This window comes from Tasmannia lanceolata, unplaced genomic scaffold (assembly GCF_043159265.1).
Source record: "Tasmannia lanceolata isolate RefF3 unplaced genomic scaffold, GAP_Taslan_0.1 ptg000012l, whole genome shotgun sequence".
Classification (NCBI taxonomy): domain Eukaryota; kingdom Viridiplantae; phylum Streptophyta; class Magnoliopsida; order Canellales; family Winteraceae; genus Tasmannia; species Tasmannia lanceolata.
The window spans coordinates 50649602-50667206 of NW_027518689.1; the positions used below are offsets into that span (position 1 = coordinate 50649602).

The following is a 17605-nucleotide window of genomic DNA, read 5'->3' on the forward strand; positions in this document are numbered from 1 at the left end:
TCACGGATACCTAGCCTGAAGAACTTTAATAATGGCAAATTATGCGAATAAAAATCTGGAGGGGAAATAGGAAATTTAAAATAAAACTTGAAGAAAGATATGAACCTTATTGATCGAGTAACACAAATCATTATGATCATAAATTAGGCTACTTATCTATTTAACACCCCCCCCCCCCCCCCCCCCCCAACACACACACACACACACCCCCAAAAAAAGAAAAGAAAGAAGGATTAAATCCCCCTCTTTAACGGTCTCTGAATGGTTCACTGCTTGAGGATAAATTCACCCCCTTTAACATTTTTCTTTGCCTTTAAAACTTAACGGATAACGTTAAAGGGGGGGGGGGGGGGGGATTTTATCCGTCAGAGGGGGGAAATATCATTGCCCTTTAAACAATTAAGCATTGTTTAAAGGTATCAAATACCAATTTTATATTTTCATATAATGGTAAAAATCAAGTTTTCCAGTGAGAGAAGCGAACACGGGAAGCATAGCGAGGGCTCTCAAGGAGGGGATAAGCGAGGAATAAATTGTAAAAAGTTAGTGACAATTACAAATAATTTGAAATAATCTATTTTTCAATGTTTCTTGAATAAAGAAAAAGTAAATCCAAGTTCCTACCATCATAAGCAAAAGGGTGTTAATCACTTAATCTATATGAACAATAACTAATGATTGTGTTGACGGTTGATCCTTATTCCTTGCATGACTCAATTGTTGATCCTTGTGTATGTCTAATATATAAACGATCAGTAAGTGGGAAGTCCAAATAAATCAATAGTGGGAAGCCCCTCATGCAGATTTGGTGAAATTGAATTTTGATGGTTCGTGTTTAGGCAATCCAGAATCAGCTGGAATTGGAGGCTTGTGTAGAGATTCAATGGGTGAGGTTTTATGGGTGTATTCTGGGCCTATTGGAATTACTGACTCAAATGAGGCAGAGGTGAGGGCGGCTTATTGTGGTATCAAGCATCTGGATAGTGAATTTTATGACAAGGTTATTGTGGAAGGCGATTCTTCAAATGTTATCTGCTGGCTATCGGGAGTTGTGGCTCCCCCGTGGAGATTCCTTTCCTTCTTTGAGGAGATTTCAGATTTAGTGCTTGGTTCTTCTATTGTTTTTAAGCATGTAAGGATGTCTGCTAATAGTGAAGCAGATTCCCTAGCTAGGGCGGGTGTGTTTAGGTTGGGTTTGGAATGGTTCGACTTCCTTCCGCCTTGATTTTGTTTGCTTTTCTTTTCGTTGGTTGTAATCTTAAAAGACCATCTCGGTTCTTTCTTTAATACATATTTTATGTTGCCATTTCAAAATAAAAATAAACGGTCAATAAGTCAGTAACTACTAGCTAGTAACTGCATTTACACATTAACATTGCACACACTAGAAAACTGCGAGCTAGTAGTAGCTACCTATACTCATTAACATCATAACACACTAGAATGAAGTAATGAAGTAATGAACAATTAATCTAATAAATCTAATCTAATTACTTATAGTTATGAGCAACCTTGGTGTTGAAGTAATAAACAATTAATCTAATGATTTTAATCTAATTACTTATAGTTACAACTTATAAGTAACCTTGTTGTACACAAAGTTTTGAGCAATAACAAGTATTAACTACATATACAATTGAGAACAGCTATATGAATAATGAACAAAAACTACTAACTATTAAATACAAAATCTAGTAACAGCATATTGTCATATGCATGAACTAGTAAATAGTAACTACATATAGTCATATTCTCCAACAAATGAAAAGTTAAGCTAATCAAAATCTCAGAGATTAATGAAAAAACAGGCAGAAGGGAGAAAAACTAAAATACACACCACTTCTGCTTTTTGAAGTAAGCACTTGAGAATTAAAGGTTGAGATTAGGTATAACTGTAACAAAGGACTATTTAATCAAAAAAATCAGAAATTGGAAAAAAGGACAAAGGAGGAGGGGGGTGCACACCTTTTCATCTTCACATCCATTTTCCTCTCATAATTAAGGCCCAATAATAACTTTGCAAAAATTAAAAAACTGTAATTAAAGAAAAAGACAAATGGGTAAAATGAAGAGAAAAAATTATTTTCTCTTCCTTCTACTCCTCTTCCTCTTTCTTCTTCTTCTTCTTCTTACAGTGAGAAGAAGCCCACTTCAAAACTTCAAACGTTGACTGTAAGAGCTATTCTATCTCTTTCATGAAATCAATGCTCAACCTGATAGATAACGAGTTGGATTTGAGTGCTTCACAAGAAATTGAATGGAAAAAGAAGAGATTAGAAGACTCTATTAATGAAGAGGGAATGGGAGAATGAAGAGCATTGACGCCATGCACTGGTTCTCTGGTCTCTACTTTTTGGCTTCTTGCAAACCCAGATAGAAGAAGATCCAGATTTGTGGTTGGGGCTTGTGTGATTACAAACCCAGATAGATTCATGATTGCCAGCAGAGCTAGGAAATTCTGAGAGGGGCAGAACGATGCTGAGACAATGATGAGCGTTGAGTGTCTTTTACAGGGAGAGGAGGGATATCTAATAAAAATCCCTAAATCACAATAATTTTAAGGGTTCTGGTTCTCATTTAATCACAATAATTTGGTGGTATTCTGTGTAAATAACAGAATAAATGGGGTTAGAATTCCAATTCAGTCGGATTCACGAATTTATAAACAGGAAAAATTGATTCTACGATCCCAAACACTATGATTCCCAAAAATGTAAAACATGATCTTATTTTATAGACAGCATGATTCCCTGAAAGTTTGAAATGTGATTTCCAGAAATTGAGAAATGTATTTCCCAAGATTGAGAAACACGTTTCCTTCACTTCTGAAGCGTGCTTCCCCAATTTCTGGGAAGCGAGTCAAATTTCTCTCTGGAATTTTGATTCCCACATTTCAGGGACATTTCCAGTAACATTGGTAAAAATTGAGCAAACCACTCCAAGGTGCCCTCTCTTGATGAGGTAATCCTGTCACACATCTCCCTTTCAGATGTTAGAAATCACCTGCTCCAAAATAAAATATATGGGTCTTGGAGGCATCTTATCTAAGCTTGTAAAATTTCTTCTCAAATTATTTCATGTCATGCTGTCTTTAAATCATAATTAAATGCGTTATGTGCTAATACTTTAGCGTCCTTTCGCTTTTGATTATTGGATGGATTACGGTGCTATTTTCTAATGATTTTTCTGGGTTTGTTCCATATACTTTGTCCATATCATCTTACCATCCCTTTTTTATTATGTAGGATTTAGAGCAGCTCTTGAATCATATTGGCGTTGAGAGTTTGGGGCCTCGTCATGTATTGGCCAATTTGAAGGAGCTTTTGAGTACAATTCAGTCTCAAGAGCACGTAGATAACTAAACAATCTGATCTTCAAAGTGTTGACAGTAACTGGTACATCCTGCTGCTATAGTCCTAGAAAGCTTGATAGCTTGTATTTCTTGGCTGATGAATATTTTAGCGCCAACACCTTGTTATAAATCCCTGTGGAAACTATATTTGAGCAAATACAACTATCGCGCTGATTGATGGGCATTTTTTTACTGTAACATATTATTTGGTTGTTCAATGACTAATATGGCACGGTTGTCAGAAATTTCATCTTTACAAAATAAGAATATGATTCTTGAAGGTGGAACTTTGATGTGAAACTTAGGAGTTAGGACCCTGTGCAGTAGATTGTGACCTAAAGCTATAACTGACATGGTAAGAATGCAAAAAATGCGCTTGCTTCTTTCATATATTTCCAGATGCATTTTCTTTTTCAGTGGTCAACATGATTTTGAGCATTTGAAAGATGACCAAAATGTCCACAACTGTTCTTGGAAATGACTCATGCTAATACAACTTGCAAATGTTGCAATTTCTGTTGTTATGGTTTCGCCAAACTATGGGGCATTTTGTTCTAAATATTGACTGGATATGAGTGGAGATTTTCTATAGGATTCATTTCATAGAAGAGTGGCAAAGTTTACAGCCGGCTACCAACCTGACGCCAACCCTCTCCACCTTTATCCTGGCTTGGGACAGGCTGTGAAACACACAGTGCTAAGTTAGAGTTATGGAGAACTACTTTGGAATCCAAAGATTTTAGACTGAGTAGGACTAGGACAGAGTATATGGAGTGCAACTTTAGTAATGTAAGGAGGCAGGATGAGGATGTAGTAAATATGACCGGACAGGAGGCACCTAAGAGGGATATCTTTTGCTATCTTGGTTCAATTCTACATAAGGATGGAGATATTGAAGAGGATGTTAACCATAGAAGAAGAGCAGGTTGGTTGAAGTGGAAGCTTGCCTCAGGAGTTCTGTGCGACCGTAAAATCCCTACCAAGTTGAAGGGAAAGTTTTATACGACAGTTGTGAGGCCAGCCATGTTGTACGGCTCATAATGTTGGGCCACCAAGAAGCAACATTTGCATGAGATGACCGTAGCGGAGATGCAAATGCTTAGATGGATGTGCAGCCACACAAGGTTAGATAGAATTAAAAATGAAGACATTCATAAAAAGGTAGGGGTGGCACCAATTGAGAAGAAGATGAGAGTGCACCACTTAAGATGGTTTGGACATATCCAATGTAGGCCTTTGGATGCTCCAGTGAGAAGAGGTGACTCGTGCCAAGTTGATGGAGTAACAGAGGTAGGGGCAGACCGAAAACTACTAGGGTAAAAACAGTGAGGAAAGATTTGATAGCTAGGAACGTAACAGAGAACATGACCTTGGATAGGATAGAATGGAAGAAAATGATCCACTTAGAAGAACCCAACTAGAGCCAAGATTAGAGCCGGGTAGATTCCTTTCACCTTCGTCATGAAATTTTTCTAAAGGATTCATTTAGCCGACCCCAACTAGTTTGGGACAAAGGCTTTGTTGAGTTGAGTTGAGTTAAGTATATGAGTGGAGATTTGTTCTGTTATTGAAGGAAACTATAGGTTGTGGAAATTGTCCTTGTTGGTTATTTTCTGTTCTTTGTTTTGAGTTAAGGATTTGCCATCCACTTCAAGTCTCTTATCTCAAAATGCCATATACTATTGCTATTTTTAGTTCAACTGAAGCATGGGCACCTATTTCTTTTAAGGAATGATGAGTGGGCATTTTACTCTAATATTGAGAAATCCTTTGGCGAGAGGGTTTGCTTACATTAAATGGATACTTTAACTTGTGGCCTATTTTGTCTCCGTTAGTAAACACAAGCCATTATTTGATACTTGATAAAGTAAATAAACTTAACGATAGTGTATTTTAAGTCGACCTTCATGAACTGCTGCATATTTCTTCTTATTGGACCCACAGAAATTAGTTTTATTTCGTGGTCAACAGCTTTTCACTTTTCGAAGTTTGGACTTTTCTTTCCAATCGTTTTACAAGGCGAAATAAATGTCTAACCTATAGTTACCGGAAACTTTCTAGTTGGATGGGAAGCTTTCTTCCCCGGAAACTCGCTTCGGAAGTAAAGTTCTTCTTGCTTCCCAAATTTATGAGAAGCGCGCTTCCTATGCATTTCCTCTTAATTAGAAGTACGCTTTCTATTCAGTTGATTATTTCTTTCCAAAATAATATTTTATCATTTTCCTAATACTTGTAATTCTAATTAGTCACGAAGTCTTATTTTCTACTTGTAGTCCTTGCATATTTTAACCCTTCCTCCCTCACCTACAATCCTACTCTTTCTAAGTACTTCTTGTTCGCTTCAAATGAGGCTTATTACATGTTTTATGGTGACTTTCAGTGACGCTTCCCACACATTTTCTTTTTACCTTTTTAGAGCTTTTCGCTTACCGTATTTTCTCTATTCTAAACCCCTCGCGTTCGCTTCTCACACTCATTGTGGACTTTTCTTTCCACAACTCAAGAAAATGGTGGCTAGAACCTGCAATTGGGGCTTATTTTTTATTTTCCTTTGAATAACTCATCAAAGGCTTACTTGCATGAATGTTCACATGGAGGAGGCATCAAACCTTAGGTTTCATATATGAGAGAATGAAAGATAGACATGAAGACTTTATGGCCAATAATTATAACCCCAGTCAATTTCTCTAGCAACCACAGTTTGTTTTTGTCTTTTTTCTTCTTTTATGGCCAAGTCGGTCAATGTTTTTTTGCGGGCCATAGCATCAGGAAATAATCCATCAAAACATCAAGACTATGTGACCTGACCCATGTCCCCAAAAGAACATGAGGAACTCAGAAGACTAGTAGATGAGTTGATTGAGCGCTGCTTCATAAGAGAGCACGAGCCCCTGCGCAGTTTCAGCTCTCTTAGTGCCGAAAGAAAGATAGTTCTTAGCATATGTGCGTTGACAGCTGAGCCATCAACTGCAAATACCGTTTTCTTATTCCATGACTTAATGTCATGCTCGACCTACTTAGTGGTGTGACCGTCTTCTCGAAGATTGATCTCAAAACTTGGTACCAGCAAGGTTTTAAATTTCGGTTTCGATTTCGGTAAGCACAGAAATGGAAAATTTTCGGTTTTGGTGGAAATTTTTTTTTTGAAAGATGACATATTTTTATTGATACTATATAATAATTACAATGGGGACCAGAAGTTTTGGTGGAAAATAGAAATCTTGTAGAATCAAGGAAACATATGGAAACATATGCAAATGATGAAATTTTAAATCTTTGAAAAACATATGCAATTGACGAAATTTTAAAATGAAACTTTGGGAAATACTAGAATAAGCACAAATACATACTTAGAAACCATCACATGACCAAGAAAGCCATTCATAATGACTTAATCGCATCGAACACCTAGTGACATGCATTGTCGCACACATCTGGAATAGTGAAGTCAATGACAATAAAGAATTATGCCTGGGTCTCGGACAATTACGCCTTCGGAATACGTCTCTTCTCGGCAAGTGGTTTTGACGGTTCGGAAAGGAGAAAAATGCCTTATGGCATCATATCATCGCCGAGAAGTATGGCTCAAATTGGGGGGAGTGGATCGGAAATAGCCCTTCAGCTAAATTTGGCTCAGGGGCTTGGAAATCTATCAGTACAGCTCGTGATAAATTCATCCCCATTGTGCGATTCCATGTTGGTACAAGTAAGGAGGTCCGTTTTTGGGAGGATGTGTGGGTTGGGAATACCACATTATCGAATCAATACCCCGCTCTGTTCCGAATTGCTGTGGACCCAAATGCAAAGGTGGCTGATTATCTCTCAAGAGAGGATGCATTCGGACAAAAGTTTTGAGATATCCGTCTTCGCCGAAACGTGAAGGATAGTGAAATCGAGCAATTCACTTCTCTTATTTCAACGGTTTCAGCTACCTATCATTCTCCGCATGAGAATGACAGATGGGTGTGGGTGCTTGACCCGGAAGGGGGCTTTTCTGTTAAATCGTTTTTCAAAACTTGGGCAAGGGCAATCGGAATGTCTCAAAGCAGGCTCGGATTTGGAGAATTGTGGCACCGCCTCGCATTTTGGCCTTCATGTGGTCTGTAATTCAGAGGGGAATCAATACCTGTGATAAACTACAGAGGCGTGGTGTGAATTTAGCAAGCTGCTGTGTTTTATGTAGAAATGCGGCAGAATCAAGGGATTACTTTCTTCTACAATGCTCTTACACTTATGCGGTATGGATGGATGTTATTAGAAGTTTTGGGGCTTCTTGGGTATTCCAAAAGTGCATCTCTAAGGTAATTCTCTCTTGAGGAGGCGTCTTTCACAGGCGGCTGGGAGATCAATGGTGGGTGTCTATTCCATATGCTCTGCTGTGGCACATTTGGAACGTAAGAAACAATCGTGTTTTTAACGGCAAAGAGAAATCTCGACAGATTATAGCTTGGGCTTCGGCAAAAGGGAGTGTTCCTTATTCTGTTGGTGATTTTCTTAGAAACTGGATATCAGTCGCGTTGGAGAAAAAAAATCTAAAATTACCATTGTGCCTCGATTGAATCCTCCCCTGGATGGTTGGTTTAAATTAAATTTTGATGGCAGCTCGTTAGGGAATCCGGGAGGGCAGGCGGGGGTGTGAGCTAAGGTGGTACAAAAGACACCGCTTGGGTTCACTGATCGTGGAAGGCGACTCGGCAAACACCATTGCATGGGCCTCAGGTAACTGTTGTGGTCCATGGAGGCTGGCTCATAAGATCGATGAAGTAAGGGACCTTGTTCGCATTTTACAGCGGCAATTATCACACATGAGGCGTTCAGCAAACTCATTGGCGAACTAATTAGCTAAGCGTGGTGTGGATCGATTGGAAATCTGGTATGGCGTGGGATTTTAGGGCAGCATCTATGGATTGAGTTTTATTTTGGTTTCTGTATGTTTTAGGGGCTGTCCCTTTGGGGACATCTTGTCCCCGTTGTAATTTTATTTCTATTTGGAATGAAATCTATGTTACTTTCTCATAAAAAAAAAGGTCAATAAAGAATTGCTATGTAATGAAGTATAGGAAAGTACAATGACCGTCTCCCCTCCAAGGACCCCAACTCTTATGTCAATACAACATAGAGTTACGAGGTATTATTGGTTCCATGCCGATCTGACCATGGTTTTAAATTTCGGCTGAAATATTTCGGTTTCGGTTTGGACTGAAACCGAAATTACATTGAATCAGATTTTTACATGATTTCCCCGAAATTCCAAAATCCAAAATTTCGTTTTTCACCCTTATTTACAAAATTTCTACCGAAATGTAAAAGATTTCCACCGAAATGTAAAGATTTCCACCGAAATGGCCAAAATTTCCACCGAAATTTTGTACTTTTCGGTGGAAATTTTAAGGAAACCGAAATTTTTATAAAATTTTTACATGATTTCGGCCGAAATTTCCACCGAAACCGACATTTAAAACCTTGGATTTGACATCCCATGCACAAGATACGATTACTTTGTTATGCGGTTCAATGATGTTTCCTTCCAAATATCATTCTCTACATTAATGAAATAAAATGAAATGCAAATAATAACAACCTTCCATTTTTTGTTGTTCTGACCATTTAGGTCGAATTTCGGAAATCTCAGGGAAATAATGAAGTGAAAGGAAATCATGTAGATTTCGTTTCGGTGGGGATGGAAATGGAAATATTTCGGTCCTTTTGGGGGAATTTCGGGGAAATTTAAAACCATGTCAAATACGTATTCACCCCGACGACGAGTGGAAAACTGCCTTCAAGATGGGAGAAGGTTTGTTAGCGTGGATGGTCATGCCTTTTGGCCTATCCAACGCTCCTAACACTTTCTTGCAACTAATTAATCAAGTGCTTCATCATTCAAAAAAAATAATTAATCAAGTGCTTCGCCCCTTCACCTTACACTTTGTAGGGGTCTACTTAGACGACATCCTCATCTATAGTCAGGACAAAGAGACACACTCCTGCCATCTCAGAGAGGCATTATCGACACTTAGGAAGGAGAAATTGTATGCAAACCTAAAGAAATGTGTTTTGGTCACTTCCAACCTCATTTTCTTAGGATTCGAGGTTTCTGCAAAGGGACTGAAGCTAGATGAGTCCAATCTTCAAGCCATTGTTGAACCGAAGAACATCCATGACGTGAGATTATTCCTTGGATTGGCGAACTTCTATCGCCGATGAATATCCTTGATGTGAGATCTTTCCATGGATTGGCGAGCTTCTATCGGAGCTTTATAGTCGCTGGTTCCATTATGGCACCTCTCACAGATTGTATGAAGCACGAAAAGTTTTAATGGACACTTCAAGCTCAGAAGAGTTTCGAAAAAATCAAGGCCTTGGCATTACCTGATTTCAACAAAGTCTTTGAGGTGGATTTGCCTTTAAGATTGGTATAGGGGTTGTGCTTAGCCAAAGTCTGTGACCAGTCAGTTATTTTGGAGAGAAGATTAATGCCGCCAAGTTGAACTAATCGACGCACAATCTTGAGTTGTACGCCATCGTCAGAGCTCTATAGCGTTGGAGACATTATTGGATCCAACAGGAGTTTGTATCATAGTTACCAGGTTAAGAAACAAGTGTGAGAAGCGATACGTGAAATAGAAATGGGAAACACTAGGATAAAATAGAAGAAATACGAGAAATGGAGAAACGATAGTAAATCGTATGAGTAACACATTGAGAAACATATTAGAAACGTTTGAGAAACATCAAGGAAAATGCATATGAAACACAGGAAACACATAATGTCTGTTTATAGATTTGGAATTTGTTATTTTCAAATTTCTACGTGCTTTCATACATGAATACACGCATTTTTTTTTTCTTTTCATAATTTTTATTTAAATTAGAGGCATGCATAGATAATTTATGTAAGTTCTTTATGCATTTAATGTTTAGCATGCTTTTGTACTTATTTATACTTTTTGTTACTATATACATGCATTATTTTTTCCTTTTTAATATGTATTCCACAATAATTTTGGTGTGATTTCTACAAAATATTTTCCATACGTTTCACACACGTTTTACATATGTTTTCGATGTGCTTTCCATATGTTTCTCACACGTTTGACACATGTTTCATATAAGTTTCCCATATGTTTCTCACACGTTTCTCATGCATTTCGATAACATTTTCCCATTTTTTTCACATTTAGGAAATGTTTTCGAAACATGTTTCTCACCCACCCAAGGTGTTTCCGAAAACTAAGGTTTGTACTTTTTCGGATCATGAGGCGTTGAAGAACAAATACGGAATTCACTTTCTTCAAGGCTTACACAACTTGAGTGCGCTCCATGCCAAGTGGGTAGCCTACCTATAGGAATTCACTTTCTCCATCAAGAACAAATAAGGAATCCAAAATAAAGTCATTGATGACCTTAGCCTCCGCCACGATCTTTTGAGCATTATGAGAATCGAAACCTTGGGTTTTGATTTGGTGAAGGATGAGATTCGAGCTGACGAGCACTTTGACTAAGTAATCCAATTCGTTGAAGATGGTGCAAGTAGTGACTACTTGCTTATGGATGGATACCTTTTCCAAGGTAATTGTTTATGCCTACCCGACTCCTCTTTACGACTCAAGGTAATTCAAGAAATCCACAATTGAGGGTCACTATGGCACAAATAAAACCTTAGCTGCATTGAAGGCGAAATTTTGTTGGCCAAATATGGATAAAGATAACAAGTTCATGCAAAGATGTGGAACTTGCCAGGTAGGAAATGGACAAAGCTTCTAATGCAGGTCTGTATATACCTTTACCAGTACCTTCTTTTCTTTGGACTAACATATCTTTCGATTTTGTACTGGGCGTATCGAAAACTCCTAGAGGTGGGATAGCATCTTCGTGGTGGTAGACAGATTTTCAAAGATGGGCCACTTCCTACCTTGTAAGACCACGATGGATGCTTCTAAGGTTGTTTCTTGTTCTTCAAAGAGATATTCAGATATCACGACATCCATAAGAGCATCATCTCCGACAGAGATTCCAAATTTGTGAGCCGCTTTTGGCGAGATCTATGGAGAAAACTGAGCATGTTTGAAGTAGCCTTATCTTCCTCAAAGTGACAACCAGACCGAGGTTATTAATCACTCCTTGGGACATCTCCTAAGGATTGGCGTGAAGACGACGAGTAATTGGGATCTAGCTTTGCCAAAGCTAGAGCTCGAGTTCCTTTGCTCCGCCAATCATACCACCTGCCATTCACCTTTTCAGGTTGTACTTGGAAGAAATCCACAGCAATCACTTGATTTGGTTCCACTTCACATGCTCCAAAGACGGTAGAAGATCTCATTGCAAGCCTACAACATATTCATCCCACAGTCTGCTCCAACATCATCAAGCACAATGAAAAGTACAAAGAGCGCACCGATCGAAAACAGAGATAGCTTGTTTTCAACTTTAAGAGATAAATTTTGGGTTTACGTTCTTCCATAGTGATTACCTTCAACAATGTATAACAAATTAGAAGATCGAAAGTTTTCGTCCGAGATAGTATGGAAAAACAACATCGAGTATTAGATCATCTTGTCTGGCGAATGGAACATCATTTATGTGTTCAATGTTCGACACATGTACCCTTTCCATGGCTACGATGTAAGATCATGGTCAACTTCTTTCCAAGGATCGAGGGTGATGCAGGTGCATTCGGCGATCAGAATTCCTTGATTTATGATTAACTAACAGATGATGAGAAGGGTCAGATGGGAGCAAAGATTGAAAATACGGTTTCGGTCCCTACCGAAATCGTTTTTTTTTTTAAATTTCGGTCATTTCGGCCGAAATCTAACCCAGACAAAATTTAAAGATTTCGGTCCCTACCGAAATCCGAAATTGCCGAAATTTAAAACCTTGGATGGGAGATCGGGCAGATAAGCTTGCCGAAGATTTTCTCCAGAAGACAGATCATCCCAAGCTTGTCAGAGATTGAAGAGGATACGAAATCTATGGTTCAGGATGAATCCTTGAGGAGAAAGAGAAAGATAAATATTAATAATTCTTCTTTGATTATTTTTACCATGGCCGAATAAGGACACCTTGTGGTTTCTTTTGTTTCCTTTTCTTTAGTAGAAGTGTTTTAGGGTATGGAGTCTTTTGAGTTGATAAGTTTTCTAGGCTTGGATGATGGTAATAGGAAGTGTTTTAGTAAGAGGAAAAGATTTTTAGTTTGAGAAGGATTACGAGTTTCACGTATAAGTTGGATTGGAAGTTGGTTAAACAACTCTATAAATACATGTATAGAGTTCTCAGTTCAGCTTAAAATCGTCTTTTATTCTAGTTGAGTTCACAGTTTTTAGTAAATAGATTCGGTTTTCTCTATATTCTTCAGCTTTATAACCTGTTTTATGAAGGTTTATCTTCATCTTGTTGAACGCAAGATTGCCCGTGTTGATCGTGGATTCCCACGATAGAAATTGATGAGTTTTATGAACGAGAACCCCGTCCCCATGGTTGCAGCTGAGCCGCACCACTCACGACCAAGTGTTGTTCACATAAACCCCCAGCCTGGCTTCCCTTCAAGTCTCAGCCGAGAACTCCTGCGTCTGAACCAGCCACCTGGTTCTCAGTTCTCACGCAACAGCTTGAGAAGTGCAGAATTTCCTGCCTATTCTTAGTCGCGACCAGCCACAACTCCATCCGATTGCTCGGGTTTTTGAAATCCCGGTTTGTCAACCAAGAGGGGGGTGAAGTGGTTGACTTTATAAAGCTTTTGCCTTTTAAAGACTTTTACCAAGTTCATCCTTGTTTTAATCTTAATTAGTCAAGTTTGATTAAGTAGTGAGAATCAAGTTTTTATAATATGTACTTGAAACCCAATTTAGTTTGCAAACTTGATTGACATGGAAAGTTTTAGAATACAAAGATTTGTAATATTGATTCCAATGCTATATAATGGATGTAAATGCTAATCCCAAGTAAATTCAAACAAGTAAAAGGAGAGAGAGAGAGAGAGAGAGAGAGAGAGAGAGAGAGAGAGAGAGAGAGAGAGAGAGAGAGAGAGAGAGAAGTACCACACAAGAAAGCACGCAAGAGATTTATCGTGGTTTGGTCTTCCACCTTGAAGGCCTACTCCAGTGATCACCCTAGTTTTATCTTGGATTAATCAAGCTTGATTAGTTGATTGGAATCTATGTATTTGATATAAGCTTACACTTCTATTCAATTTGCAAACTTGATTAATAAGAATTCCCAATATGGTTTACAACTTGATTAATGATGAGATTAGCTAATATAGATGTACACAATGTTTGCCCAATGCTAATCAATCAAAGAATGATCCAATCAAGCATAAATAAAGTGGATGAAAGAGATAGAGAGATAAATACCACACAAGATGAACACGGTGATTTATTGTGGTTTGGTCCCCCACCATGAAGTACTCCACTCCCCAAGTTGGTTTTCCTTGGGATTTTCTCCACTATATCCGACAACACATAAAGCCCGGATCGAAGGGCATGTTACAATCCACCAAATAAGGGATGAGATCCCTTCTCACTACAAATCAAGGTCAAAGCCCTTCTCACTACAATCAAGGAACACTATCCTTCTCACTAAATACAAGAAAGAAGAAGATGAAGAACGCTCTTGCCTCTTGTAGGCTTGTTGTACAATGTGAAGCTTACTACAAGATCTCTCAAAAAGGATTACAAATGAAAGCCTATTCCAATCTCAAAATGGATTTCTCAAAATCAAGGCACAAGTGAGATGTAGAGATATTTTTTACCCCAAAATGGATAAACAAGTTTATAGAACGGTTTATTAGAGTTGTAGAGAGATTTTTTACCCCAAAATGGATAAATTTGTTTGTACAAGAGTTTATTAGAGTTGGAATCATTAGTCTAAAATTTGAAGTCAATATGATGTATATATAGAGAGATCCAACTCAAACTAGCCGTTTAGGGGCATTTTGGTAAATTCTGGGTCATTTGAAAACTAGCCGTTATATCCCCAACGCTTATATTTTTCAATCGGGTCCAATCGACTGGGGGATCTAGTTGATTGGTCTGCACAGAAACTAGGTTTTCCTAATATGTGCAACCAGTTTGTAAAATTCATATCTCTCATTTCTTATCTTATTTCGACATTCTTGTACTCTACGGATATCAGAAGAAGGAGAGGAATCTATTAAAAATATTTAAAATCATTTGGACCAATTATGATAGGACTAAGGTCTAGGATCCACCATGCAAGTTCCAATTTGATGCTTTTTCATGTTTGAGCTTCACTTTGGCACTTGTTATTTGGGTCCACTTGATTTTGGGCCATGTTATAAAGCTTTTTTAGAGTCTTTTGAGGTGTGCCTTGATGAGGAGAAATCGCAAAAGATAGAGGAAGTACAATCTACCATAAAAACAATTTTTTGCTCTTCTCATGAACTTAGCCTTCATTTGATCTTCAATTTGATTTAGGGCTTGCTTGTGGGATCTTCGACTAGAGCTTTGTGCTAGGGAAAGTTCAAAGGATGATGCCTCGCAAGCTGCTTTGTTTCAATTGTGCATGTTGATCCTCAAGCAATGCGTAGAGTTGAATTGTGCTAAGTTGGATTGAACAGTCAAATTCCTATTTAAGGCACATCACTACAAGGCAACACATTAGTCCATAAAGACTAATCAATTTTGGTTTGCTAGCATCAGAACAAGGAAAAGGTGATTAGTTGAATGTTCAGTTCGCTGCAAGTGCACATCCAACCGAGAGACCTTGCTGCCCTGCAAAAAACACCACCCTCTTTGCTTAGGTCGCATACCAAGCCCCCTTACTTTTGTTCTCAACCACAACATCCCACTCGCCACCCTTACCAGGTTTTAAACTAGAATCCTGACGGCCTTGTGATCTTGATTTGTTGTTAACCAAGAGCAACTTGAGCCTTGCACTTGCCTTCCATCCAAAACCAAACCTTCCCCAAACTTCCACCTCTTTAACTGCGTCAACCTTAACCAAATCCAACACTTCTTCCCTTCCCTTTAACCACCCAAGAACTCCTTTCTTGCCAATCGTAACACCCCTTTACACCTAACTGGACACCCATAGGTCCCTACACCACCATTGACCCCTTTCTCTTCGTTTGATTGACTAAAATTCACCCCTTCCTATAATACCACATCCCTTTCCATCCCCTTTTCCATCATTCCACATCCCATTTTCTCTCCTTTTGCATCTCTTTCCATCCCTTTCCACACCCCCCTTTGCCTTAGTGCATTACGTGGCATAAAAAGCTTCCGCTTCCACACATTATGAGGTCATTTCATGTGGCCATCAATTAACGTGTTGAAGTGAATCAATGACAATGCTTACGATGCAACTACCCGAGCACCAAGGTTTTAAATTTCAGTTTTGGCTTCGGTCGGCATGGAAATAGAAATTTTTCGCTTTTGGTTGGAAAATTGGGTGGAAATGTTGCAAATTTATGGAATCGTTTGGAAAAATATCCAAATGATGGACAGGAAAAATATCCAGATGATGGACAATTAAGATGAAACTTCAAGAAGCGCTAAAGTACAAATACATAAAATAAAAATTCACCACATAAGCAAAAAAAACGCCCATAATGGTTTAACATAAAAAACCTGGCGACATGTGCTATCGTGCATGTCATATGATAATTCAACCCATACCGCATTTCTCATATAATTCATATAAATATGTACACAGAATACACCACATTTCACATGCAATTCATATAAATATAATTATGTAAGAGATACCGGTATAGCATACCAGTAATACACTATTGGTTTTTAATTTTACTTTGCATTTTGTTTTTTGGTATGTGTTTCGATGGGGATGGAAACAAAAACATTTCGGTCATTTCATCTTGGTTTTAGTAGAGTAATTTAAAACTTTGCCAAGCACTTGGGTATTGATGATATGTTTAGTGTAAAATATTTCTTTCCTTATCCGAGGTTTTAAATTTCGGTTTCTATTTCGGTCAGTACAGAAATGGAAACATTTCGGTTTCAGTGGAAAATCTTATAAAATCACGGAAATGTATGGAAACATATGCAAATGATTAAATTTTTTAATCTTTTAAAATACATATTCAAATTATGAAATTTTAAGATGAAGCTTTGGGAAAAATGCTAGAAGAAGGATACATACATACTTAGAAATCATCACATAAGAAGAAAGCCATCCATAATGGCTTAATCACATCAAAACCTAGTGACATGTGTTGTCGCACATGTCTGGAATAGTAAAGTCGATAAAAAAAGTACAATGTAATTAAGTATAAGAAAGTAAAATGGCCAGTTTCCCCTCTAAGGATCCCAATTCTATGTCAATACCACATAGAGTTATAAGGTATTATTGATCCCATGCTGATCTAACATCCCATGCATAAGATACGGTTGCTTTACTATGCAGGTCAATGATGTTGGCTACCAAATATCATTCTCTACATCAAAGAAATGAAATGCAAATAAAATCTTTCCATTTTTTTGTCGTTTCGACCATTTTGGACGAATTTGGAGAATTTTAGTCAAACTTTTGGGGAAATAATGACGAAAAGGAAACCATGTGGATTTCGTTTCGGTGGGGATGAAAATGGAAACATTTTGGTCATTTCAGGAAAATTTCGGGGACATCTAAAGCCATGTCCTTATCTAGGCACCATAAGGGAAGAAGATATCGATGGTATCCTTGAGCAAGATTTTAAATTTCTACAGAAACCGACATAAAACAACCAAAACATTTCTATTTCCATATCTATCGAAACAAAATCGCAATAGATTCCTTCCACTTCATTATTTCCACCGAAATTCCCAAAATTTGACTGAAATGGTTGAAACGACAAAAAATGGAAATATTTTATGATTTACAACAGATCAAGCTATTTTTACTTAAAACTAAAAAAGAAAAAAAAATCTGCCTTAATCTGCTGTAAATCCAAAAATCACTACAAGTTAAGGAAACATGTTTTTCCTGCTTTTCTATGTAATTTTTCTGTAAAACCCTAGAGAAAAAATTTAAGATTTTTAATCTTTGTTAACATGCTTTGTGGGCTCATCCTAGTTGAATCGAAGATGAGCCAACTTTCATTTCAATGTGAAGAGTCAAGGGAATTTCAAATTTTAAAACCTAGGCATCATACAAACTATGAGTATCTGATTAATCACAGAAAGAGGATATATTTTTTTAAGCCATTTTACTTTGCATTCATTTCATTTTATTAATGTATATAATGATATTTGGTAGGCAGCATCATGGAATTGCACAAGTAATTGTATCTTA

At 37.8% G+C, this 17605-nt stretch overlaps 1 protein-coding gene across 2 annotated transcripts in view; it reads left to right on the forward strand.

Moving 5' to 3' along the window:
• The window catches only part of LOC143888425 (UV radiation resistance-associated protein), a 54757-nt gene that overhangs the window by 25732 nt on the left and 11420 nt on the right, over window positions 1-17605 (forward strand). The window contains exon 6 of one of the 2 annotated variants that reach the window (XM_077392836.1): window positions 3246-3395. In XM_077392836.1, the coding sequence (XP_077248951.1) occupies window positions 3246-3362 (117 nt within the window). In that variant the 3' untranslated portion in view covers window positions 3363-3395. Of the gene's footprint in view, window positions 1-3245; window positions 3640-17605 lie in introns of those variants that run through there. The other variant, XM_077392835.1, reaches the window with a different exon arrangement.